This window comes from Mastacembelus armatus, chromosome 19, assembly GCF_900324485.2.
Source record: "Mastacembelus armatus chromosome 19, fMasArm1.2, whole genome shotgun sequence".
NCBI lineage: Eukaryota > Metazoa > Chordata > Actinopteri > Synbranchiformes > Mastacembelidae > Mastacembelus > Mastacembelus armatus.
Window position 1 is genome coordinate 16,842,012 of NC_046651.1, and position 27,226 is coordinate 16,869,237.

A 27,226-nucleotide genomic window follows, 5' to 3' on the forward strand; every position below is an offset into this window, starting at 1 on the left:
GTGAGTGAACCTGGGGATCGGTACAGGTTCTGCACTATAATGATTAAAAAAAAAAGGTTTTATAAGGTTCTTGAGGTAAGTTGATTTGCTCTGAAAACTGTCAGTTTTAATTTGTTTTTCCATGTGTGTTTTTATCTTCTCCTGGTCATGTTGATTAAATTAGTTACACTTACAAAAATGTGATATAAGAACAAGTAATTCTAGATGATTTCATCTCTACAGTTTTTAAAAATATACTGTGATTGAAAGTCTTAAATGTAAATTGATGATGAGTCCTGCAGAGACCCTGTAAATGGGTCCTAACTAAATACGATCAAGTTTTAATAACAAGACGGTTTTAGATCAGAACCTTTTACTTATGCATCCAGCACCTCCTTCAATTAGGAGTCAAACTGGAGAAATCCAGGAGGCCAGTCTGGATTCTGTTAAGTCCCACACACACACACACACACACACACACACACACACACACACACACACACAGAGTGCATGTACAGCTGCACACACAGAGCTTGGTCTGACTGCAAAGAGCTGCCTTTGAACCACGGGCACAGATCTGTGTTGCCTCATAGCTAAAGAATATGATGTAACACACGTCCTACTTCCACATGTTCATTGTGTGTGTCATCATATCTAAGCACCAAGTAATCTTTTCCAACACAACCCTGTAAATGACTCATTTATACGTGATTAAATACATGCTGTTTCTGGGAGCATCCATTCAGGGAAAATAAGTCAAGGGAAGAGGTTATGAAACTTTTAATTCAAATGGGTTTCGTATTAAATCTGGTGCAATATTCTTTCCTATTGTTCTGTGCCTTTCCAGAAGGGCTTCACTCCTTTGCATGTAGCAGCAAAGTACGGCAAGATCGAGGTCGCCAACCTGCTGCTGCAGAAAAACGCTTCAGCTGATGCTGCAGGGAAGGTAACGCATGTTTAAACACTAGTGTGTGTCTGAGATGATATTTGCTAAAGAGACAAAAACGGTGTTTGTGTGTGTGTGAGCTCCCACATACAGAACAGTGAAGAGTAGATTTATTTATATGCAGCTTACACATGTGCACAGTATCACATTGTTTTGTAGCTTTTAGTGTTTTCTCTTTCTGGCCTCTGGTTGTATTGCACCATCTGTGTGTATCACCATCTAACAATGCTTGTGTGTTGGTTCAGAGTGGACTAACTCCACTGCATGTGGCAGCACACTATGATAACCAGAAGGTGGCGCTGCTCCTGCTCGACCAGGGGGCCTCACCTCATGCTGCTGCCAAGGTAAGAGTCAGTAAAACAAAAAGTGAGTTAAATAGAATATTCCTTAATGCGTTAATGCACCAAAACCTCAGGCTGACCTAGTTTCAGTCACCCTCACAATTACACTGTGCTCTTTAGTGGAGCTACATGATTGGCTGGCTCCTCTCAACAGCATCTATCCAGAAAGAGAATTCAACAAGACCTCAATAATGTTTTCTTCTGATGGAAGAATTTCTGTTCATGTTTTGAGCAAATATGTGGACGGAAACTGTAAAATGTGCAAAAGATGAAATAAAAAATAACACAGACACTCTCTGCTCTGCTCAGAACGGTTACACACCGCTCCACATAGCCGCTAAGAAGAATCAGATGGAGATAACCACCACGTTACTGGAGTACGGCGCCACCACCAGTGCAGTTACACGCCAAGGGATCACTCCTCTGCACCTCGCAGCACAGGAAGGCAACATGGACATAGTGACCCTGCTGCTGGCCCGGGACGCTCCTGTTAACATGGGCAACAAGGTACAAGATCAATAAGTGAAAACCACCATCGCTAACGATGTGTGTCTTTGTATCGGATTGTGGTTGTAAAACATGACAGCAATGTTTACGTTGTGTTTGTGTGTGCTATAAACTTATGTTTACTGGACTGGGCTCTAATTTTACTTCAAAAATCACAGTGTTTTGATCCAAGGCTGTTATTTTGCCAATTATTTTTTTCTTGACCATCAATTTTCAGTGGTTTCTTTCTCTTATGATTCATCACCATAAAGCACAAACCTGTCATCTGTGTCCTCAGTCTGGCCTGACTCCACTCCACCTGGCTGCCCAGGAGGATAAAGTCAATGTTGCTGAGGTCTTAGTTAACCAGGGAGCTATTATAGACCCTGAGACCAAGGTAATGCTACTAGAGACTTAGCAGAAAAAAGAAGAGGAAATACTATTACTGATGACCAAAGGATCATTTATTTGCTAATCACATTTTGATTTCTGTGTCATCAGCTGGGATACACGCCTCTTCATGTGGCTTGTCACTATGGCAACGTGAAGATGGTCAACTTTCTGCTGAAAAATCAAGCGAAGGTCAATGCTAAGACCAAGGTAACCAAGCTAATGCTTATTTTCACCAACAAGCACTATTCCCATTGTTCAGATGTGTAGATTAGATGAGTTTTCTTGTGCGTGTGTACATTTTGTGATTTCTGACTGTGTTTCCTTTGACCTCCTCTGCAGAACGGCTACACACCTCTGCATCAGGCCGCACAGCAGGGACACACACACATCATCAACTTGTTGCTGCATCATGGAGCATCACCCAATGAGCTCACTGCTGTAAGTGCACACGAACACTGGACCATACACACTGAAACATTAGAGGTTTATTAAAATATACCAGTGAAGTCTCTGTGTTGTGAATAGGAGGCAAACCAGCTTTGATAATTAGGATTTTGATGCACACTCTAATCAGTATTCTAAATACTGATACAAACCACTCCTCTCTTCACCTTTGTTTTCTCTCTAGAATGGGAACAGTGCTTTGTCCATTGCCAGGAGGCTGGGGTACATCTCTGTAGTTGACACACTCAAAGTGGTCACAGAGGAAACTCTGATCACTCAGGTGCGTATGTGTTAATGTACAGTATGAATTTACCGACAGGGCTGTAATGTGTGGAAGTTTTTACAGTGATTGTGTTTAATCATGTTTTAGTGAGAAGCCTCTTGTTTTTCTGATCTACTTTCATTTTCATTTCTTCCTTGTTTTCTTGCTGTTGTGATAAATTCAGCTGATTTCTCTTGTTAGTAGAAACACTACATTGAGCTGTGATAATCGAGACTTTCTGCAGGGACTTTTCACATTAAAAGGAGGAGGAGTCTGTTCCAGTTAAAATGAAATCCTGTTTTGTCTCTGTCTGACAGACTGTGACAGAGAAGCACAAGATGAATGTCCCAGAGACCATGAACGAAGTGCTGGACATGTCCGATGATGAAGGTGAGGATTCACTTCTCAGGCTTTATAATAGAGATTATTTATCTGTGGTGCTTTAAATCCATCAAAACTGCCCTGGAGAGAGAACCAGATTCTATAAAATCTTAGACTGAGTCACATTTGGCTTTTGGGCTGAAGGTCCCAGTGCTCCTCCCCTGGTTGGTCATTTAATTTTTACTGCTTCAGTTTAAAAAAAAAAAAAAAAAAAAAAAAAATCCATGTTTTATTTTCTATCATTACATTTTTTTTTCATTTAATTTCATCATTTGACATTTAATTTTGTCACGAGTATAATTTAGACAAAGTGCCTGAATGACAGTGCAAGAGTAATAGTTTTAAATGTACATTAATCATTTTGTTGTTTTTAATTCATTCTTTGCTTCTGTTTTTGTTATAGATATGATTTTTTTCATATTCTTTGGTTCTCTTTTTTCCTCTAACACTCTCCTCCATCCCAATCACACAGTCCGTAAAGCCAATGTCCCCGAAATGATCACAGAAGACTATTTATCTGATGTGGAAGAAGGTATTTTTCATCTTTCTTAATTTTTTGTATCTATAAATCCTTTGCTCTAAAACATCTTTCATAAGTCTTTTTGCATGTCTGTCCTTTGTTCTTAAAATTTCCAGTTTCCTCTCCTTTTCAAGATTTACATGTTTATTTTATTAAAAATGGTAAAATACCATGTGAGCTTTTAGATTGCAGCCTTTTCTCCTCTTCTTTACATTTTTTTTTGTATGTGGGTGTATGCACAAACCCCTGTACTGTGCATGTTTAATATCCCATACTGTACCTGCATATATTCAGCTGCAGCCTCCCCCTGCTGCGTTGTTGTGAAGCCTACAGTATGTCGATGCGTCTAAATGCAGGGAATATGCCTTTCTCCTGGTTGCTATGCCAACCTACGGCGCTGGGGTGTGTGTAACAGATTTCTTTTCAAGCCGAAGCGTAGATGACACACACACACACTTGATCCATTGTGTTCAGAGGCTTGTTGGTGACACTTCCATTGTAATTTCACACATTTGAGCCAAAGCAAACATGGTGGCAGCTGCTAGTGTGTGTGTGTTTACTTTGTGTGTCTCTTGGTCTCCAGGCTCCATATAGGCTGAACTTGAACTCTTCTCCGTAATGAAACCCAGGGTGGAGCGGGCTGGGGGGGAAACTAGGACTTAATGTTATGAGATTTTTTTCAGTTAGTGGTTTGTTTCATTTTCTCTTGGCTCATTCTGCCTCCTGGTGTTGTTGCTGAACGCTCTGCATTGTACTCTATGCTTAACGAACAGCAGGCTTTCATTTCTAGGTTGTCACATGGTTCTTGCTGTTTGCAGTTGCCAGTTTCACCTACTAAACATCAGTAGCCTCCAGTAGTCCACATTTCATCAACACAAAAGAAACAGGTTCAGATGTGTGTGCACAGATATCAGATGTCCCATAGTTTCTACTGGTCAGAGACAAATCCTCATACAGTTGAATCTACACTGATCTCTAGGAATGGCCTCTTCTTCTGCAGCATCGGTCGGTGCCTTCAGTCTCTTTGCATGAATATTAAAGTGGTGAGTGTTTCTGCTGAACCAAGCTTACAGCGAAAAAGGGTGAGCAAAGAGACACTGTGACTGAAGCAGGAAGAACACACAAGCAGGAATGTAGAGGAGATGACCACAGGCTTCTATCCCAGTCAGGAATTTTCTTCATGCCTTAATTTAAAAAAAAAAAAACAAATTCTGAGAAGAGTTCGAAGCATGAACCCAGACTGCAAACAAAGAAATAAATGTTTTTTCTGCTTTGTTTAAACAGAAATAGATATTGGAAATATATGCACCAGCTATTCTTGTAAGTCCAGAAACCGTCAGTGGAAATGAAACTAACTCCAATAACCAGTCTGAAGTGATAGTGATGAAAACTGATAGAACTAAACTCTGTGTGTGTGATTTCGTTGCCAGGTTGTACTTGTGTGTTTATGTGCATGTGTGTCCTCACATGAATCTGCGAGTTGCTGTTGATGCTGCAGAGCTTTCACAGAGTGTCCATCTTCAGTTTCTGCTCTAAACATGTATCAAGTGTAACTGTAGGCAGACAAATACACACAGGTTCACATACCAGCTGAGGAATAGCAATGATTAACATCTCCAATAACACACACCCAGCTAAATCTGGACAACCCACAAATACTGTCGAGCCTTTTGTAAACTCTTGTTGTCTCTCCAAAGTTTAACCAGAGTTGTAAAGTTAATTATTACTTGGTCTGCAGAGATTTAAAATCTGAGTGCTCAAAAGGCAACGACATAGTGAAGATATATTGCCACATATCTTGTGCCAAGTTTTCTATTTGTTCCAATTGAATGTGATTGAATATCAAATCCCGTGTTGCTTTAAGGAGAAGATTCAAAACCTGCAGTTGCATTTTCATTCTCAGCTCCTCAGACTTCAGTTGTGGCATTTCATATTCTAAATATAGCGTTTTGCTATATAAAGAAATAGAATCAACACCGTTAACCAGAGGGCAGCTGATCAGTACAGTACACTGAATCTCAGGCCTCAGTAAAAATGAATTAGGACTTTAAACTTGACTTGGACTCCACTGAGACTTTGCATATTAACACGTCTTTAATATTTAAGATTAAAAGGGAACCAAACACTTTAAATGCAGCTTTGGACAGAAACAAACAACATATACAAACCAATGTGCTTAGTTTTGTTTGTTTGTAGACTAAATCTTCTAAACTGGAAACGTCAACACATTTAGAAAAGAGAAAATAATATATTTTGCCTGAGAGGGAAAACTCTATACAGTAGATATGTCAGAAAGGAAAGTTCAGAAGCCTTTAAAAAACTCTAGTAGATACTGAAACTATCTGTTATTTGTCTTATGAAGAATAGTTTATAAGTGCAAGTTATGATACAAAGCAGGCAGATCCTGTTACATCAACTCCAGCTGGAGTTGTTTGGAGTATCTTTATCAGACATATGCACAGCTATGATTTTCACTACCTCCTGTAGATGAGACCGAAAACACAAGCTGGTAGACACGAGTTGACACAGCGAAGCAGCTGGAGGAGCTGAAGAGGAAGGAGGATGACGAGGATGAAATTATGTGTGAGCACTGACAGCAGAGAATCTGTGCCGTTTAGCAAATGGAGAAATGAGCAAACAGGTAGAACAGAAAGAGAAGCTGAAATAAAAGAAACAGACAAGACTAGACATAAAAAAACCTGAACTATAATTGAGAATAAAGATAAAGAAATAAAAAATGTGTTAATTGAGTGTATAAACTTTGTACGTACTCTTATAGACGCTGCAGAGTTTAGATGACAACTCAGTTTGAGTCACACACCCACTTACTATTTCTGTCCTAGAGTGAGATCTAGGTGTCTGTGAAACACACACACACACACACACACACACACACACACTAGATAATCCTAGAGCAGGGTGGGTAGGCGGGAGAAAGCTGATCTGTTTGTGTGAGCGCCGGGCTTTGAAAGAGAGATAGTGTGTGCAGGAAAGCACCAGAGAGAGTTGAGGGAGGTTACAAGTCGGAGAAAAGTGAACTCAGGGTGAAATCCTGCAAACTGGACAAGTGGCCGAATGAAGTGCTTCAAAGCAGGAGGTGAGTTCAGGCTCATTAAGGAGCAGTTTGGAGCAGAAAGGAGAAGGGATCCTGGGGAACATGCTGGAATGTCGCCTGATGGGGTCTGTAAAGTGTGCTGGTGTGAATATGTGTGTGAGAGAGGGAAGGTTTAGGGGGAGGGGTGCTGTAGTAGCAGGGGACGAGGGGACCGGAGGGGTGGGGGTCTCCGGTGCTTTGTGGTTGCTGGAATGCCTTCCTTTTCTTTTCTTCTTCGCTTCTCCGCCTGCACGCCTCCACTTGCTCCTCTGTCCCTTTTAAACTCCGGCTCTCGCCCTTCTGACCGGTTCATCAGGGAGCTTGGATCTGCAGAACACCAGAGGGGAATAACATGCTGCTAACTGTTTTCCTGCTAGGCCTGTAAAGTATGTTCCAACTCTTTAACCACTTGTTTTATAGTGTGGATGATTTGTGTGCTGTGTTAGAAATGTTTTATTTATCTCTGCTGGAAACGTTCTCATACATGAATCTGTCAGCGAAACATGCCCAGAAACTACCTTAAACTTTATTTACATCAAAATTAGTTGCATTTCTGTTATTCCCATTACTGTTCAACTCTCCTGGCAGCATTTTGGTCAACTGGGGACTGAGACAGAAAGCTTTTAGTGACAGGGAGACTTCTGTTTGTGTGTGTTTGTTGCACCAAAGCTGAACTGGAAAACAGCCTCTGGGCAGAAGCTGCATTGATCTGTCTGTCTGAAAGAGCTGTTCTGTTGTGGTCTGAATGGACAACAAAAACCAGAAACACTTGCAATAGCAATGTTGTTCTACATTTGCATTCTTAGGATTTCCCACGTTTGCACTGGGCAGTCCCAGCCAAACGCAGCTGAGTGAGGGGAGAGTTGTTCATTCATTCAGCAGGAGTTTAACTGGGAAAACAACCAGGGTTTTCTGTCTGTAACTTCTCCTCGTCCACGTGTGTTTCAACCCCCCTAGGTGATGATGCAATGACAGGGGACACAGACAAATACCTGGCCCCCCAGGACCTACGGGAGCTGGGGGACGACTCACTCCCTCAGGAGGGCTACATGGGCTTTAGCGTCGGTGCAAGGTCACAGAGGTAAGGTGAACGCCATCGCTAGTCAACATTGTTTAAAATCTTAATTTACAGAGTGTCAAATCTTGTCTCTAGCTTGGTGCCAGCCATAATGTTGGTTTTAAAGTGGTTCTGCAAAGGATTGTGGGATGGCAGGAAATCTTATGAACATATGAGCTAAAATTGAGACTGGTATGATGGTGCACTGACCTTCAAGTGGTTGGTTGATCATTTTTATGTGGCGTTTCAATCGGCACCTGTAGCAAACACTCCTGCCAGCTACAGTAACTTAGGAACAGGTTGTATAAATCTCAAAACTAAAATGAGTTTGGTGAATGTATCAGCTTTAATTGGTTAATTCGTCAGTTCATCTTGTACGTACATAACCAGGTCCAGTTAAATAAATATCTAATTCATTGGTAGGAATTATTGCTATATGTTGCAATAACCAAAAAAATGTTGGGTATATTGTCTCAGCTGGTTTTCCATTCTAGTTTAATTTCATTCTGGCCTGTTTAAATTTCTTTGTATCTGACATATAAAAGATCTTACAAAGTCACAATAAAACTCTAAACAAATAATCTGGTGATGGCTCATTATTCAGATATTAGAAGAAGTAAGATGGCAGTGAGGGCTGACATTATTCTGAATTCTGCCTCACCTCTTCAAGGTCATAGTTCGCTCTCTGCAGCTGTTGACCTTTTTTCCCTCGTGAAAATATTGACAGTTGTGCAACACACTGAAGAGGGAGGGGTTATCGAATATCTGTGGAGTGACAACACGAACAGTGAGCCACAGGAAATTAGAAACATGTTCGATTGCATGGCCTTGAGCTGTGGGTTAGATCAACACATGCTGTTTTAGTGAGAGGGAATGTGTGTGTGTGTGTGTGTGTGTGTGTGTGTGTGTATTTTCAATGAATTTTTATTGTGGAAGAAATTAATATCTGTTTTTTATTTTCTCTGTAAATATTATTAAACAAATATTTTTGTTTACAGTATTAATATTTCTATTTTATTTGGCTGCTAGAAACACAACTCCTGGATGTGTAACTAGGCCACTGTAAACAGCTGGCTATTTTTTTCTACCTCAGGTGTACTGTTTTTTTTTTTTGTTTTTTTTTAATCAAATATCCAGGTGTTTCCTAATAATGACTCAAATAGGAGGGTTTGGTGCCCAATAAAGTCTTGGTAGTGCCCATAATATTCTTTCTGTGCAGGAAACTAAGTCCTCACCCTTTATAATGCTGAAATAAATCATAATATCATGACAGTATGGTGTTTATACTTACTAAGGTGAGAAGTGATTGACAGGTGAGACAGTCAGGAGCGTCAGGCATCTTTCTACCAACCTGCATCTCTGCTCTAGCTTTTCTCCTCTCTGCACCTCTGTCCACTCCCCTGTTTGTTCATGATCTTTTATTCTCTCCTCTCCGTTCTTAATGTTAGTCCCAAAGTCAGGTAAGACATGAAGGCATGAGCAGGCCTCCCTCCACCCCTCCACCTGCCCACCCCACCCATCTCACACCTTTCCCTCCCCCTGCACCCTCAGGCCCTTGCCGCTATCAGTATCGTGACTTTGTGGTCCAAATGTATTGCATATTTATTCTATATGTTTAGCTCATTTGACTACTAACGTAATGATTTTGACCAGTTTTTATGTTTTCTAAGACTCCTGTGCGTTAACATCAGACACTTGTGTTGTGTGCTGTGGTTTTGTTTGTGTGATGTTTGTGCAGTTTTCTTGCTTTCAGTTGGAAAAATCACAGCTGTCGATAAAAGCCTGGTGTGTCTGACTGTGGTGACTTTATTATTTTTGCTTGGGTTTTTGTGGGTTTGCCACAAAGGTGGAGCTTTGCTTCGTTTTGGTTTCTGTGTGGAGTCATTGAGCTTCCAGGGACCTGAACTGATAAACATGTGGGCAATGAGACTATTGCCTTCATCAGTTTGGTGTCACGTAGCTTGTGACAAAGAATAAACAGAGCAGAATAATATATTCCCAGGACATTTACTTTTACTACAAAAACTGTAAAGGAAGTATAAGTATGCAAATACATTCACTGCTCGTTGATCAGCTTAGTTTAGAATGAATGACTAGTTGCCCACTGCCCTTTTCAAAGTGCTTTAAATTAGTTAAAACTTTGACTGCAGATTATTTTATCAAGCTTAGGTGTAAGTCTCTCTGCATGCAGTCTTTAAGACATTAAACAGGACATGCTCAGAGTGTATCATACGTATACAAACAATCGATGGATCATCGCTAAAGATTTTTTACAAATTACATGTTCTCTCTAGATCTTTAAATCTCTTTTTTTCTCCTCATTTCTTTGAGCTATAACAAAACTGATTTCTATTTTGAGATAGATGGATAATAATCTCTTGAAAATCTGCATATAATCCAGATGTATCCAAGAGCTTCATTTGTGATCTTAGGATAATAGGAAAAAGTTGTGTTTTTACTGCACAGGCTAATTGTTTCACATCAGTTTACAAGTGTGGGGTAAAGAGCGGTGTTGTAATTGTGGCTGAGATGTTGCAGGCAAACAGTCATTACATGTCATTGCTCAGGAATGTTCATCATTTGCCTTCTGAAAAATGCTGCTGCGGCAGAAACAGTTTAAATATGTCTCTGTAGTCAAAAGATTTATATGAGACAAAACTAGCAGATCATTTTTTGCTGAATTCTCATTGTGATGACCAACACCAGCTTCTCATGCCATGGACTGTGTCCGTTGCCCATCATACAGGTACCTCCATAACCTTATAATCCACTCTGCTACACTTTAAGGGCTTTAAGGGCTTTCAGGTTGTTTTAACGATGAAAAAAAACTGTAGTTATTGGTGTAGACAGTGTTGTATTTGTCTTGTACATTCAACACGTGAGGGGTCCTCTATAGAACGTGGACCACTGGTGAACAACTGCGTCTGCATTTGGTTTTCTACAGTGTTTATGTAGTTTCTAGAGAACTTTTCCACACCAGCCACTTTGAGATTTTGGGTTTTGTCTCAGAAACATGAATCTCATCCTCAAGAAGGGTTTGTCTTGTATTGTGATTGTCACTGGTGGCAAACAGTCAGGTTCCTGGAAGCTGCATGCATTTAATTATGTTTGTTTTTTCTGTTCACTTTCACACCCCCTTACCCCCACAACCTTCCCCCCTCCTCCTCCTCCTCCTCCTCCTCCTCCTCCTCACTTCCCCTCGCCATCATTGTGACTGTTGTCTTGGTAATCCGTGACTGCTACGGCAACCACACCAAGCCTGCGTTCCTTCAGTTCTGATAGGTCCAACACGCTGAACCGGAGCTCGTTCACGCGGGACAGCATGATGATAGAGGAGATTCTGGCGCCCAATAAGGAGATGGTATGTACAGCGATTGGACCTACAGGTGTTTTAAGATGCATGTAGTTTTTCTCTTTTTGTTTCTTAGTGTCTCTCTAAGTTCTCTCTCTGTCAGGAGATAATTGAACTTCACAAGACAGAGTTCTGTCTCCAAATGTGCCAAACTGTGTTGTTGCTGGACCACAAACCGGGCTGCTGCACCCGAGTTACACAACCAATCACGTTACATTTTACAGAAAGTGGTAGCCCACAAAAATGGCACTTAAAATAGGGATTCAGGTAAAATTACTGTATAATATCCCCCAGGAGTGAAAAGATAACATGACTACCATCAGTGGACCATCAGTCATCAGTTTAGTTTCATTAAACTAGAAATGATTTGTTTGTGCTGTCTTTTTAAACATCAGATGGGAAATGTATTTGTTTTTATTCTCTTTAGATACATGTGGATTAATTGAGAAAACAACCTGCATAATAATAGATAATGCTCTAAAAACACTGTATCCTACATTTCCCATAATCCAACTCAGTAGGGTCTTTCATTTCACCCTTGCCAACAGGTTCTTGAGGCTTCATGCACAAACCTAAACCTCTTATTGTTAAACATCTGTAGTCTACTGTGCTGCTGCTAACACTAGCCCTCACTAGAAGCTGCGCCTCAAATATAAACCACTGCCCATTGATCATTTTTCAATTTGTAAGCATTGGTAAAGCTTACAAGGTTTGGAAAGTATCGCTGTCTCTATGGGATAAAAAAGCAGTTTGGCTCTGCTGTGCTTGTCATCTCTGCAATGTGTGACACAGTGCTGTGTTTTGAAAGGAAGCATCAGAGTGACATGATTATATGATCTGTGAATGTAACAGCTGCTAAATAGTAACTTGTCTCCTCTCACGCTGCTCCAGATGCTCTCTAAGGAAAGGTCTTTCATAGTAGAGCAGCACAATAAGGTAGAAGTCATCATGCACTCTTGTCAGTGCATGTGAGAATATGTCATTCAGATTTTATTATTTGTTATACCCTGTATATGTATTATGTTCATCTGTTACTTAGAGCATGTTTTCTTTGTGTTCATCAAGATCATTTTAGTAGCTAATGTCCTTATAATGTTCTATATCTCCAGTTTTTTCCTTTAAAAGGCTGCTGCAGTCTCCCATGTGTAGAAATCATTTCATGACTTAGCCATAAATCCTATAAATGGCACAAGCAGTGACGCCCTCCTTCCCCACAGGAGGTGTTGCTTGAAATGAGCTATGAGTGGCTGAGTTAACTACGTTTTTGTCTTTTAAGATCATAGCTCCTGAGAGCATGGGGAACGTGGTTAAAAAGTTTACACTCCACCTGTGCAGTGTTTAATTTTTTATTTAAGTGCATGGCTTCATGAAAAAAGCATTTGGGTGTTTCCATGATTTGATTTCTCCACCGTCATGTTGTGCACAGAAACACATGCACTTACACAGCTCTTTTGCACTGCACTGAGTTTGTTGGCTCCTCCACAGCATCTGGCAGTGGCTAAAGACGTGGACAATGACTCTCTGAGGAGGTACAGCTGGACCCCAGACGCACTGGATAACGTCAACCTCGTCTCCTCACCAATCCACTCTGGGTAAGCTTGTTTGGAAGGATGAATAGATATGAGACGGAGATAAAAGAGGGAAGAAAGAGGAGAAACGATCAACCCTAGTGCCTCCAAAAGGATGGAGGGGAAAAGAGAAGTGGGAAAGGCAGAAAACTTGTAAAGGAGGATACTGTGTTTCCACTTATAGAGGAAAGAAGGAATCAGAGGTGGTTCAAGAAAGAAAGAAAGACAAGTGGTCTTTGTTTCCACCAACCTGTATTCTCTGTTTAGCGTCTTTGCTGACTTTCTTTCTCATTGTCTTTCCCCACGAGAAAACTGCTCTTACCTGCAGCAGTTTCTCTTCACCATCTCTGATTGTCTGTTCTTTCGAATTGTAAAACTTATGTCAGCAAAAGTCGCACTTCCGTCATTCCCAGCTATGGTAACACTGGCACTTTGAAAAAACATGCCATGAATAGTTTCATTTAAATCAGTGAATTGGTGTCAGCATATTGTGTGGTTGTTCTTCACAGTGGCTCTTTCTGAATTTGGCAGTGATCAGACACCTCTCAGGAAAATGCATAGATAAATAAGAACATTTTGCACAGTGCTGTATAATTACGGAAACCTGGCTCTACTTTGCCTCTCAGCATAATCAAATCTAAAATATGTGACATGATGCCAAAGGCCAGGTAACTTACCAGATCCATCTGTGATTCGCCAAACTGTGGAAATGAAGGAACTGTAAATTAAAGCAAAGGTTTCTCGTTTTGGAAAATATGCTTATTCTCTTGCTGGCAGAGTTAAATGGTTAATCAAGTCTTAATTTTTTAAGTTTACCTAACCAGCTGTTGCTTTTAGCCTCTCTGCAGCAAGGTGAACAAGCAACTTTCCCAAAATGTAAAACTGTTTCTTTAAGGACTCGTTAGTATCCGTCTGCTCAGTGGTGTTTCCAGTACCAAAGCTCTGTTATTGACCTGTCACTCCTGCGTTGCTTTGTCGTCCATCCTGCAGTTTTTCCTCTCCGCTCCCGCAGTACGACAGCAGGTGATTGACTGTGATTGGTTGCCCTCTATATCACCACTACCACTACTTTCTTTGTGTTACTGCTGGTGGCATCACACCCTCTCCTCTCTGTCCACTCATAACATCTGTGTTTGGTGTCCTCACACATGAACTGTGTTTTTACAGATTTGACATAAAGTGGTTTGAATTTTTGGCCTTGTGTTTATTCTGTCAGTCTGGAGGAAATCTTTGTGAATTTACGTTACAAGATCTGGCAGAATGTGACAGTGTAGATTTTTGTGCAGCTGGATCTGACTGTTTTTACGTTTCCTACCAAATAAATTCTACTGTTTAACAGCTGATTTAATTCAGATTCAGATCAAACGGATACAGATCAGTAGCAGTCAGGTATAGTCCTGTTTAAGATAAACATGTTGCGCAACAGCCTTAAACTATGTTTGCAATATTTGTTCAACAACTACATACAAACTAACTTGATGTCTGATACCAGACTGCATGGTTTGACTGTGTGTGTGTGTGTGTGTGTGTGTAAATTATGGGATTGTCTTCTTTAAGTTAAAATGAGTTACACAAAGAACTACACTTCCTTCTAATATGGGTAAAACACAGGCTGCATTGGAAGCTTCTGTGTTGGCCTATTGGCTCTTTAATTGATTTCATGTTTATTCACATAAAAAGAGAATTTGATATAGTTTTTTATTCAACAATTATTTTTAACACCTAATGTTGTAGGATGTTTTCCTACTATCTTGTTTTGTGGTGTTTATTTTGTAACCACCACAGTCATAGCCAACACAGAAACCTCCTTACATTTCTCTTCTTTCTTCTTCTCTTTTTCTCACACTTACTTTTGTGTGTTTTAAAGATCACAGCATGGAAAGCAACTTCACCTCAACTAAAGCTCCTCTCTCTCCATCAGTACTGATCTTAAACTGATAAAACTGCATATTTTCCTTCTTATTCCATTCCTTTTCCTGGTTTGCTCTTTTTCTCCCCATATGCTTCTCTTTCTTTCACTATTACACTTTTTTTTATTCTGTTTCATTGAGAGATAACGTCTCTATGTCTCCTACCATTCTTTTTTCTTCTTTTTTTTTTTTTTGCCGCTCTTCATCAGGTTCCTGGTCAGCTTCATGGTCGACGCCAGGGGCGGCTCCATGAGGGGGAGTCGTCACAACGGCATGCGCATTATCATCCCACCCAGAAAATGTACAGCGCCCACCAGGATCACCTGCCGACTGGTCAAGAGGCACAAACTAGCATCACCTCCTCCCATGGTGGAAGGAGAAGGCCTGGCCAGCCGACTGGTTGAAGTCGGTCCAGCAGGAGCTCAGTTTCTCGGGTGAGACTCTATTTTTTTCCTAAACCTTCACCAATATTTTTGCTGCTCTTGCTTTTTTTGTGCACTTTGGTTCATTGACGTGACATCTCCTTCCTTCTGCTTCTTGCCATCACCATTTCCAACCATCTGCGTTCGTATTTGGGAGTGTGAACGTGTGTATGTGGATCACGAGGTGTAATACCTGCTGTTTCATTTGCAGTGTAACTGGTACAGTGATGTTCAGCTGTGTTTCTTTGTGGCAGAGTAAAGGCAACATCACTATCTAATGAGAACTGTCCAAATGTAAAGAAAGGCAAATTAAACATATGATTATGGTGATTCACATCTTCATATCTAATAAAAGAAGAGAAATTGAAGTGACAGGCAAGGATATTATTATTATTAAAACTAATCCCAACCGTGTCACAAACAGATTTAGTATCTCTCTTTCTTCACATCTCTGTTTTCTCAGTATTGGTCAGATTATCTCTCTCCCCCCCCAGCTGTTCCCCACATCTGCAGCCTGTCAGCTTCTCACCATAGCCAACATTTTACATTGATTGATTCTCACTAAATATTTATCTGGTTTATTTTATTGGTTACACAAATAATCCCAGATCTTTGGCGTCTTTACCTACACACAGTTTAATACTTGTACATTGATTTAGGACAGCAAACACCAGCGTCAAAATAAAAATACACCCATACGTGACAGCCAATCAGAATAAAGAATTGTCATGTGGCATGAATGTATATATCTACGGTACGTACACCTGTATAGACTGTACCTGTGAGTCACCTGTTGCCATTACTGATGTCACTAAGAGTCCTGGAGAGAAGAAGTAGGAATCGTCTTATTAGAGACACAAAACCTGACTCTGTGAGTGCGTGTTTTGTGTATATGTGTGTTTCATCATCCTGTGGACGCAGTAAACTACATCTTCCCAGAAAGCTGCCAGCCCTTAATGAAGGCGAGAGCCTGGTTAGTCCAGTGCTACAGCTGGGACCCAGAGGAACTAGATTTGTTGGGTAGGAACCAAACATAGCATCCCCCACCCCTCCTCCTCCTCCACTCCCACCTCCCCCAAGAAAATGACATAACTGGGGCTGATTCATGCTGATGGATATGGTTATTTTACCCATCACTGTTGACTTTGATTTGTTAAGATACAGCATTATTATCATGTGGTTGTCATGTAGTTTTGGGAAGAAATCAGTGACACAGAGATTGTTCACACATGCTTTTGGAGCCATTTGACTGGAGGAAAACTACCTACCACATGTATCTAAAGTTGGTTAGAAGATGAGTCCACTATTTTTGTTTTAGCCTTCATTACATTGCAGGGAGAGACTCTGAATATCATTTTTACATTTTCAGATTTCAAAATTCTTCCTAAAACTACACATTGTTGTTTTCCAGCTGCGTTAATTTAGAAATCATTGTATTTTGTTTTATTTAAGTGGATTCTGATGTCACTGAAAGTAAAGGTTTTGATTGGCTGTTTGGACTGGACTGCGCTTGTTGGGCATGAGCCTTTTCCTCCTGAAGCCAAGCATCATCCTGCTTCTCATGACTGTTCTTACTTTACTTCACCTGTAAGACCATCCCACAGTATTTTGTTGTAATTAACTTGGCACAAGGTCTTTGTTTAGATTATACTGATCCGTATCATAGTCACACAGCAGTGTAAAGTGTTGTTTATACCATAAAATAGATATAATATCAGTACTGTGAAATTTCATCTTAGCATAGAGGGGTAGTTTCATTAATTTATACATTGGCAGTAAAGCCACTCTGCATCAATATGCATGTGCCTATTGGGTATTGTTACCCGGCAGTTCTGATTATATTATTGCTGTTTTCCACAATAAAATTTTTTTTTTGTGAGGACTTTTCCTCACAAAAATGTAAATTGTAGCTGTTGAATCACCTGCCAAACCTTTAAACAATGTCATTATATAGAATATTATGCACTGAGGCCACTTTATTAGGTACACCTGTGCACCTTATTTTTGTTTGTATACTATTAAAGTGTTGTTAATTCAGTCTAATACAATGGTTGTGGAATAAAATAGACTGAGCATTTTGGAGGCTCCAGTTTGTTATGCTGTTGGATAGTATGGTGTTATACTAACAGCTGTTTCTCTTTTTTTGTCCACGCCATTTATATCAGCGAGGATAGGCTGTGTGATGTAGTTCAACAGCAGCACAAACTACAGTCTCCGAAATTTTGAAATAAAATTTCAACAAAAGCTGAACATTATCGTCTTTATCGAGCAGGATTTACTGCAGGACTGTTGGATTGGACTGAATTAGTTTTAGCTACAATAGGTGCACTGTACCTAATAAACTTTCACTGACGTCATAGTCATGGTGTTTTAGTTCATTGCTTTAGATTATACAGGTGTGCCTAATAAAGTGGCCACTGAGTGTATATTCATTAATTAATAAAGTTCGGTAAAGAATAAACAAACAATCTCTATTGATCAGCTTGACCAGGACAGTGCAGGTGTAGTTTGGTCATATCTGATTGACAGTGGTGTCTCTATGGCAACATAAGCAAACAACCCAAAAACTGATCCTGATTATTGATTAGTGGATGGAAACACATCATCTTTTCTTCCAGGAGCATCACCCACTACAGTAAAACCATGTCAGAAAATAGTAGATAATCACTTTGGAGGGTTTCCCAAAGGGATTCTGAGTGAATATAGTTCCTCTGGTAGCTCCTCAGGCTCAGTATGTTCATCCTGCCCTCTTGTGTTGCTGTTATGCCTGGTTTATGTGAGGGCTGTGCAGCTTTCTATTCCAACTCCTTATTCCATTTCATCCGTCTTGTTGAGTCATGCCAGGCTGTCACTTGCACTCTGAATGTCCCATCGCACCGCAGCACCGTCACGCCTTTCATTGTGAAGCAACACTGTCACCAGCAGAGCCACAGTTCATTCATACCTGTACAGTATGTTTTTGTTACCAGTGTCCTTTGATGCCACTCATGTTTCACTTTTTTGTACAATTCAAGAACAGAATTCATCAGTAATGCTGCCCTTTTTATATGTTAACCCCTAAATAAGCATTTAGCAAATAGGCTCTATAATGAAATATGTCCAATGAATCTGTTGTATTTCAGGTTTAGGTTTCCATGGGTTTACCCCCAGTGGGACTTTATGCATTTTTATAATTATCATTGTAGTCAGAGAGAACCTCATTTCATGTCGTTTGACTCAGTAAAATATTATTTATCTAACCATGTTTGCATGACATGTACCTCACCAGGCCTGTAATAGTGGAGATCCCTCATTTTGGCTCGATGCGGGGCCAGGAGAGAGAGCTGATCCTGCTGCGCAGCGAGAATGGAGAAACCTGGAAGGAGCATTTGTACGACTGTAAGACTGACGACCTCAATCAGCTCCTCAATGGGATGGATGAAGGTAAAGGTCACTTTTCGTTTTTTTTAACAGTGTAGCTTATAATTTCATCAAAGGAAATGTCTCTGTGCTTGGACAAGTTTGACTATTGGGGTGTAAAATAATACATACAGACTTGTAGTTGTTTACATTTATGATTATTGGATCTTTTAAATTACTGAGTGCATAGGTTTTGTAAAGAATTGTATTTAAGACTAATAATTTATCATTATAATAATAACTTATTAATTCTTATATATAATAGTAAATATAAAATAAAACCATTAAATATAAAGAAAGCAATTTCTGAATAATTAAATGAAAATAATAAAGTTACCTTATTCTGATTCAGCAGCACTGCAAAGATTTTTGATAATTTGGGAAATAAATGAATAATGATTTATATCATTTATGTGTTTTCCCTCTCTAGAGCTGGACAGTCCTGAGGAGCTGGAGAAGAAGCGAATCTGCCGTATTATCACCAAGGATTTCCCACAGTACTTTGCTGTAGTGTCTCGGATCAGACAGGAGACCCATCAGATGGGGCCGGAGGGCGGGACTCTTCGCAGCCAAAGCGTCCCATTAGTTCAGGCTTCCTTTCCAGAGGGGGCATTGACCAAGAAGATCAAAGTAGGACTGCAGGTAAGTTGAGGGACATCAGTTTATGTGTCTGTCAGTTTGTTGCATCTGACTTGTATAAGTACTGTTGCAGTAGTAGTTAGTAGTCATAGTCACAATAGCATTAGTAGTAATAGTGTTAGCAGTGGTTATTAGTATTCATTGTAGTACTGGCTTTAGCCTTAGTGGCAGTAGTTAGTCGTCATAGTAGTATTTATTATTTTAGTAGTATTGTATTTTACCTTGCAGTAGTAGCATGTTAGTAGACATACTTGCTATAGGAATATTAGTTGTAATACCATAAGTACTTTCAGGCAGTTTTAGTGGTACAAGCATGAATAGTAGAAGTGTCAGCAATTTAAAATGATTTGTATGTACTAACAATAACATGCACAAATCACAAATTCACTGTTGCCCTGCTCTTCCAGGCCCAGCCGGTACCTGATGAGACTGTGAAGAAAATCCTTGGTAACCGAGCAACCTTCAGTCCCATCGTTACCGTGGAGCCCAGGAGACGAAAGTTCCACAAGCCCATCACCATGACGATCCCAGTCCCGCCTCTCTCGGGGGAGGGGCTTACCAATGGCTATAAAGGAGACTGCACTCCCTGCCTCCGCCTTCTCTGTAGCATTACAGGTATGACGGTGTGTTTGTGAGGACACGTTAGCTTAGCCATACTTTTTTCATGGGATTATTTAAAGGGAAACAATACTGTCCACATATGCACATAAAGTTCTGTTTTACAGAGTGTTGAATATTTCAATTTTGTGTAATTACATTGCCACTGAAAAAAATTGTCTGGTCCCTTCATAACCATGACAGCTCTGAGATCTATTTAGGATGCAACCCCATGGTCATCCCTCCTCCCTCCTTTCACTATTTGTTAAGAATCTACTAATCTCACTCAGTTTTGTCTTATTCAAACATAACTAGACTAGTTGACCAAAGGGAAGTAGACAAAATCCACATGAATCTCCAGGATGTCTGCTGATTCCTGTATGTTTGGTTGCCAGGTGGTACGTCCCCAGCACAGTGGGAAGACATCACTGGCACAACTCCTCTCACCTTCATCAATGACTGTGTCTCCTTCACCACCAATGTTTCTGCCAGGTGAGACACACTACATGTGCACGTGTTACATGGTGCTATTCTGAATCGGCACATTAGACATCCAGAAATATCTCATTTTGGCTGCCACCTTTTGGGAAGAGGCGTGTGTTTGAGGCCGAGCCTGTTATATATGTGTCTGAAATATTTCTTTTTTTTATTTTTCACTTGTGCAGGTTTTGGTTAGCAGACTGCCACCAGATCCCAGAGACTGTGGGTTTGGCTATGCAGCTGTACAGGGAGCTCATCTGTGTGCCCTACATGGCCAAGTTTGTGGTGTTTGCTAAGATGAATGACCCAGTGGAGTCTAGACTGAGGTGCTTCTGTATGACGGACGACAAGGTGGATAAAACCCTGGAGCAGCAGGAGAACTTTGAGGAGGTGGCCAGGAGCAAAGACATAGAGGTACATAACTATGTGTGGTTTGTCTGCTCAGTATGTTATATCTCTGTTCAAATGTTTTAGGGATTTCTAAGGTATAATCCAAAATGAATTCTAATCAAGCCTTTATTATGAATAGTTTTCGTTTAGCAACTTTTCTTTTTAACATTATTTGCAATTTAATATTTATATGTTTGTGATTAAGAAGGAATGTTTGTAAGATAATAAATTAACTTTAATGCAATAAAAAAAAAATTTCACACACTGGAAGCTAACAACAGTAATTTAAAGTAGTGCTATGAGTTTACTATCTATTGATCATATATAAACATTACAGAAATGTGATAATATAGGGGAAAACAGTTGCTTGGGGAAAACAGTTAGTAAAGAATGACTACATGATTGCCCCTTGTCTGATAACATTTTACTACCTTTAGTCTGGCCCTGGTCATTTGCATTTTGTTGTTCACTATGAATATTGTTCTTACCTTGTTGATGTGCTCTCCCAGGTTCTGGAGGGCAGGCCCATCTATGTGGATTGTTATGGAAACTTGACACCTCTTACTAAAGCTGGTCAACAGTTAGTTCTTAACTTTTACGCCTTCAAGGAGAACCGTTTGCCCTTCTGTGTCAAGGTACTCTAAAATATGTTCCCTCACCTGCGACACCTCTCTGTCAGAGTTGAATATGGAGTTGGAAGATTTGTAATATGACAGATGATATGACAGCATTTATTAAATGTAGATAGGAGACCAAGCAACACTCTGCACAAAAGCAGCAGCCAGTAGTTTTGTTGCTCGTATGATGTTATGCTAAGTGAATATTGTTTTAGCTGTACTTCTTATTGCCCTACTCCTCCATAAACCAGCATTCAATACAATGGACCCAGACCAAAGGCTATGACATAGTTCTCCTTTCCATCCTGATTACACTCATGTCATTGATTGGCCTATTACACTGACCTATTTTTTAATCGACCAACCAATATGATGTATGATTACAGTAAGGTAAAAATGCAGAAATTACCATGAATTGTGCACATTTGCAGATACATGTGTAAAGAAAGTAAAACTGAAGTGTAGAGTGGGGAAACACGTGTTCGTACATCAGCAGTGGCTGCTGCTTCACAAGGGAATCAGGTATATAAAGAAGACATTTTCTTTCTGTAGGTTAGAGATCCAAGCCAGGAGCCCTGTGGTCGTCTGTCTTTCCTTAAAGAGTGTAAGACCACAAAAGGTCTTCCACAAACTGCTGTGTGCAACCTGAACATCACACTTCCTGCAGTGAAAAAGGTAAGGTAGCAAGAACTCTCCATTTTCTGTGGTCACCTCCATAACCATACTCACGGTTAGGGTAGTTTCGGCCCCAATAACACTGATAGATGAAAGACAGAGAAAGACTTTGGCAAAACTGCCGCCACTGTGTCTTTTATCTGTTTAAAGCTTCTCTCTATGTATATCGGTTATTTATGCAGTGGATTCTTGTCATTGGCTGTTTTGTTTTGTTCCCACTTACCTTTTGATTTGGATGACATGCTTTTGGCTCAGGGCTTTTGTGCAGGCCTTCTTTATCAGGCTGGCTTTGTGTGGCTTGAGTTTATTTGCTGTTTCTGCTACTGAGCATTGGCGCTTTATCTTTTTTTTTTTTCATGGTGTTTGGCCTGTGTTTTTTTTTTCTGCTTTATTCCTGCTGAGTTTGCTAAAGTGGCTTCTCTTCTGAGTTGGAGCTTCTGTCAGTCACTCCTTTTTCACACCCTGATGTTTCTTTTCCCCTGCTTTCCATTATGTTACTCCCCCTGTTTCTGCAATGCATCTTGGGAACCAGGAAATGGAGTCAGATGCCGAGGATGAGGTAAACCACACCCTCCCCATCATGTGCTATCCTTTGCGCTAGACCTATAGCGGCCCTGCTCTGCTGATCATAGCCTTATTCTTTCCGCTTCTATGAGAGCAATATATCTTTTCTTGTTCAAAGCAACCTTTGGGTGCTCGGTTTTGCATGATATCTTACAGGTACATCAATATGATCCACTCTACATTATGTGATACAAGTGGCTTCAAAGTTTGACGTTTAGATATATGTACACTGTCCTTAAGTCAAGAACCTTTATTAACCTTAGAAAGTAGTAATAATTAATTTACCTATAAAGTAGAGTTTATAGCAGCCTTATAATGACTAACAGAATTTGAGTAGGCATAGAAAGACTTACTTTAAGTAGTATTATCTTTAAAAACAGTGCAGTGAAGACTCTTAAAGGAGAATTTGCTGCAGTATTATTCAACTGTTGAATATGGGCTTTGTTTTAATGCTAACTAATGGACAAAACTGGGTTTGTTTAAATTGACATTATAAAGTCCAAATGTTGCTCATTTGGCAATACTATACATTGTAGGGTGACTTAGAACTGATAGGATATTGTGTTGTTTGCTATTGTTGCAGACTGAAAAGCCAGATCGACGTCATACCTTTGCATCCCTAGCCTTACGTAAGCGCTACAGCTATCTGGCCGAGCCTGCACTGAGTGAGTTTGACATTTTCACTAACAAACCCTTTGATTATTATAACAATGCAAATTTTCGTGGAAAAGTTAGTTTATTAACAATTTATTTAAGCTGTAAAATTCTTGACTGATATGTAGATAGATGTGACTTAATGTAATAAATGCATATTTCTCATCCTACATAACATGCACTGTCCACATGCTTGTTTACAACATGGTACATATTTTTGCATGGGTCAATGAGTGGTTTTTAAGTTTTTGTGCCGTGCTTGCCCTCGTTGTGAGTTCTACTTCTTCTAGGTTTGTTTGGTTGATTTCCACTGCCGAGTTCTAAAAGTCAAAATGCAGCCACATAAAAAAATTTTCTTTGACTCACCATCAATAATCATTTTGGAAGGTCAAAGAAATATTTTATTTGTTTTTCATTCGTCCTCTGAGTGTGTAGCTCTTTTGGCTTTGTGATGATGTAGCAGCTTTTTTGTGGGACAGTAATGCATGGTAGGAAGGTCCTGAGTTTGACTTTCTTTCAGGTGTTTCGTTTCAGTTTTCATACACTTTGCTTGTCACCAGTTCTTATTGAACTTGCATGACAAAATGGGCCAAAAACGTTTGTTTTGTTTTGTCATATTTTGTAGTCTTGTAAAAGGAAAATGGAAACCTGTGCAGCCCTTGGTTCTGTTGTATCATAGTGTCTAAATTGTACTTGGGGAATCTGTGATTCTATATTTTTGATATAAACAGATAAAAGGCACTTTAAAAAGCGGATTGAAATTAGAGTCCATACCAAGACATATAAAGTCCAAAGAGAGAAGTTGTTTTTGTGTTATTCCTATTGCATTTGTCTTGCCATTTTTTGTTGTTGGTTGATAGTTTCCATCATTGTCATTGGAATTTTACTTTGCTGCTATATGTGCTTTGTTCAGGTCACTCATTATGTTGTTCCTGTTGTTGTTCTTTGAGTCATCTTCCAATCCTGAATCAACAGGAACACAACAGTTTCTTTTTATCCATCTTCAATCAGTAATCAAAACACTTGTCTCAGCACTGCTGTTTTTCCTTCCTTGATACCAGGACTGTGCCACTGACCAACTCTTCCTCCTCTGATCTCTTCTTCTTTCACATTCTTTTCCTTCCTTACCCTTCCCCAACATAATTTTGTTGCCTTTACCATATTTTTTATTTCTGCTTCATCATTATTTCTATAAATTCATCTGAAGAAACAGCAGTTGAGCGAAGCGCAACAGCAAGAACACTGCCTGCTGGTTACCCTCACAAACCTGTCTTTCCAACCAGACCTTACCCACCATGGTCGACTACTCCTCTTACCGTCCCTGGCCAAACAAAGCACGTCGGAGTGGGGGGTTCCCTCACCTCTACCGATTCACCGACAGGCTCACCAACTGCTTCTCCATTGAAATCCACCTGGCCCCTCTCTTCCCCATCACCTGCATGCTCTCCACCTGTCAAAGCCACCCTGGGAGCTCCACCACCAGCACCAACCCTATCATCCCCAGTTAAATCAGTCAGCGACATAATGTCCTCATCTCCCATTAGGTCTTACAGGACTATGCCTTCACCCATTAAAACCGTGGTTCAGCACGGTCAGTACCCTGTCCAGGGGTCTGCCAGCCTCATGTCCTCTGGAAGCCCATGTAAACCTGCCACAGATCCAGCATCTATCAAAACCCTTGCATCAGCATACACATCAAGGACTTCCCCTCTTCACTCAATACCCAATGGTTTTGTGCCCGAGAGGTCATCAGCTCCTACTACTGCTCCAGCCTCACCAAAGACTCCTTACAACATGTACAATGCTAATCTGCCTTTTAAATCTGTAATTGGGTCCACAGTTGAGCCAGATGCAGGGGCACCTACCCTTCCCTCTGTGAAAAGCATCTCCAGCCTTTCCTCTTTGAAAACCTCTGTAGAATCAACACTCTCATCTCGAGGAGGGAGGTCATCCCTCTCATCTCTCTCCTCAACTGGACAGACAACCATTGCTTCCTCAGAATTGTCCACAATGAATGGATCTGTCTCACCTGTTAAATATCCATCCTCCTCCTCCACTCCATCCTCCCCTTCTTCTCGACATCACTCAGAGAGAAGTAGTAGCCTTCAGGAGAGGATCCAGGCCACCACACATGCAGCAACCTCCAGTGTCAGTGCAGCCATAAATGAAGTTATAGAATCATGTTCTGTCTCAGGCTATGGTACTCTTAAATCACTGTCCTCCACACGTAGATCTGCAACAGCAAGTTCTGCTTATGGTTCTTTGAGATCTGTAGCTGCCACCCCCAACTCGGCAGTTTCAACTAATACAATGACTGTACCGGTATATTCACTGGTCAACATCATTCCAGAGACCCCCATCAAACCAGGGCCAGGGTCTCTTAAAATGGCACTGCCTGATTCCCCTCGTGCCTCGTCCTCATCATCTTCATCGTTGTCCTGTGTTACTGCATCTAAAATAAAGTCTCAGTTGAAATCCCCTCCCTTTATCACACCAACCGTTATCCACCCAACTGCAGCTTCCAATCAGGAGATACTGAAAGATGTAGCAGACATGAAAGAAGATTTGATCAGAATGACAGCTATCTTACAGACAGACCCACAAACCGCAGCTAAAACTGTCCAAACATCGCATACTGGCACGCCTAAAGAAACAAAGTTAGAGGATGAGGAGCCATTTACTCTGGTAGAGAAAGTGAAAGAAGATTTAGTGAAAGTCAGTGAGATATTACAGAAAGATATGATGAGTGTAGGAAAAGACAGAGCCTCAGAGGATGAATGGGAGGAATTTTCCAAAGATGAGATTGAGGAGGCACAAAGAAGTGTCCTCTCAGACTATTACCCTACTTTTGATGAAAACACACTGCTTCTAAAACGCCAGTCCATGTCAAGCAAAGACTTAGAGTTAGCTAAAGTAGTAGATATTTTAACTAATGACATTGGTGCTAGCTCTCTCTCCAAAATGGCAGAGTTGAAATGTAGATATGAGGAGGAGGAGGCAAGAAGGGAAGGGGAAGAAAAACAGAAACGTGTTCTCAAACCATCTATGTCTATACAAGAGCACAAACTTAAAATGCCCCCACCAGTCTCAGGCATGATCAGATCTCCCTCAGAGAAGGACCTAAGCAAACTAGCTGAGTCATATCAAGGGTCAGACACAATTTTGGAATCACCAGAGGAGCTGTCTCATGAGCAGGATAAGAGTCCTTTGTCAGACAGTGGGTTTGAGACCAGGAGTGAAAAGACACCCTCTGCTCCTCAGAGTGCAGAGAGTACAGGACCTAACCCCTTATTCACAGATTCACCCATTCCTCCCTGTGTAACTGAGACCAGAACTGAAGTAGTCCACATCAGGAGCTATGAGCAGCCGGATGATCCTTGTGAGCCTCTACTCATGGAGGAAGCTGCATCTGCTCTTCCATCTATAGAGCCAGATGCAGCTTCAGCGAGTTCCGCCAAAGCCTTACAGATGAAAATACCAGAAGAGGACTCCATGATGAACAAAAGCATGTGTCTTAAAGAGGAAACTCATATTACTACTACTACTAGAATGGTCTATCATAAGCCCCAACTGACTGATGGCACAGAAATGATAGAGGAAGCCATGTCAGTCAGAGATCTCATGAAAGCTTTCCAGTCAGGTAGGGACCCATCTAAAGACCTGGCAGGGCTTTTTGAACACAAGACCAGTCAGGATTCTGTCAAAGGTGATGAGCTCACTCCTATATTTCTAGATAGAGATATTAAATCAAAGCCCAAAGTCGAAAGGATAATTGAGGTTCATATCGAAAAGGGCCACAGCACAGCAGAGCCAACTGAGGTTATTATCAGGGAAACCAAAAAGCACCCTGAGCTTTATGTCTACAAAGGGGACCGTGGAATTAGGGAACTTACTGATTATGATGAGTCCCAACAGGAAGAAGAGGAACTTGCTGCTGAAGAAACACTGCCCTCTTTTCTGGAAACATCTCGCGTTAACACCCCGGTGTCACAGGAGGAGGATAGTCGCCCAAGCTCAGCCCAGCTAATAGCAGATGATTCATATAAAGCCCTGAAG

General features: G+C 40.6%; 1 protein-coding gene and 1 long non-coding RNA gene across 31 annotated transcripts in view; one reads left to right on the forward strand and one right to left on the reverse strand.

The window, feature by feature from the left end:
• Positions 1-27,226, forward strand: part of LOC113135227 (ankyrin-3-like) — a 108,853-nt gene that overhangs the window by 63,162 nt on the left and 18,465 nt on the right. For 9 of the 29 annotated variants that reach the window (XM_026315041.1, XM_026315068.1, XM_026315059.1 and 6 more), the window contains 25 exons: positions 827-925; positions 1,171-1,269; positions 1,576-1,773; positions 2,051-2,149; positions 2,254-2,352; positions 2,485-2,583; positions 2,774-2,869; positions 3,169-3,241; positions 3,705-3,764; positions 5,037-5,072; positions 7,804-7,927; positions 9,352-9,363; positions 11,162-11,264; positions 12,741-12,847; positions 13,814-13,846; positions 14,943-15,167; positions 18,424-18,578; positions 18,985-19,196; positions 19,601-19,808; positions 20,186-20,282; positions 20,456-20,684; positions 21,170-21,295; positions 21,830-21,952; positions 22,485-22,511; positions 23,100-23,181. In XM_026315041.1, the coding sequence (XP_026170826.1) occupies positions 827-925; positions 1,171-1,269; positions 1,576-1,773; positions 2,051-2,149; positions 2,254-2,352; positions 2,485-2,583; positions 2,774-2,869; positions 3,169-3,241; positions 3,705-3,764; positions 5,037-5,072; positions 7,804-7,927; positions 9,352-9,363; positions 11,162-11,264; positions 12,741-12,847; positions 13,814-13,846; positions 14,943-15,167; positions 18,424-18,578; positions 18,985-19,196; positions 19,601-19,808; positions 20,186-20,282; positions 20,456-20,684; positions 21,170-21,295; positions 21,830-21,952; positions 22,485-22,511; positions 23,100-23,181 (2,821 nt within the window). The remainder of the gene's footprint in view (positions 1-826; positions 926-1,170; positions 1,270-1,575; positions 1,774-2,050; positions 2,150-2,253; positions 2,353-2,484; positions 2,584-2,773; positions 2,870-3,168; positions 3,242-3,704; positions 3,765-5,036; positions 5,073-7,803; positions 7,928-9,351; positions 9,364-11,161; positions 11,265-12,740; positions 12,848-13,813; positions 13,847-14,942; positions 15,168-18,423; positions 18,579-18,984; positions 19,197-19,600; positions 19,809-20,185; positions 20,283-20,455; positions 20,685-21,169; positions 21,296-21,829; positions 21,953-22,484; positions 22,512-23,099; positions 23,182-27,226) is intronic. The other 20 variants (XM_026315049.1, XM_026315055.1, XM_026315060.1 and 17 more) reach the window with 18 other exon arrangements.
• LOC113135230 (uncharacterized) lies at positions 3,555-6,624 on the reverse strand. Of its 2 annotated transcripts, none has more exons than XR_003296149.2 (4): positions 6,524-6,624; positions 6,231-6,411; positions 5,220-5,305; positions 3,555-4,936 (listed from the first exon to the last, which is right to left on the reverse strand). It is a non-coding gene; the product is annotated as an uncharacterized LOC113135230 (long non-coding RNA). The 2 variants fall into 2 exon arrangements; XR_003296148.2 differs by having other exon boundaries at positions 6,231-6,298; positions 6,524-6,589.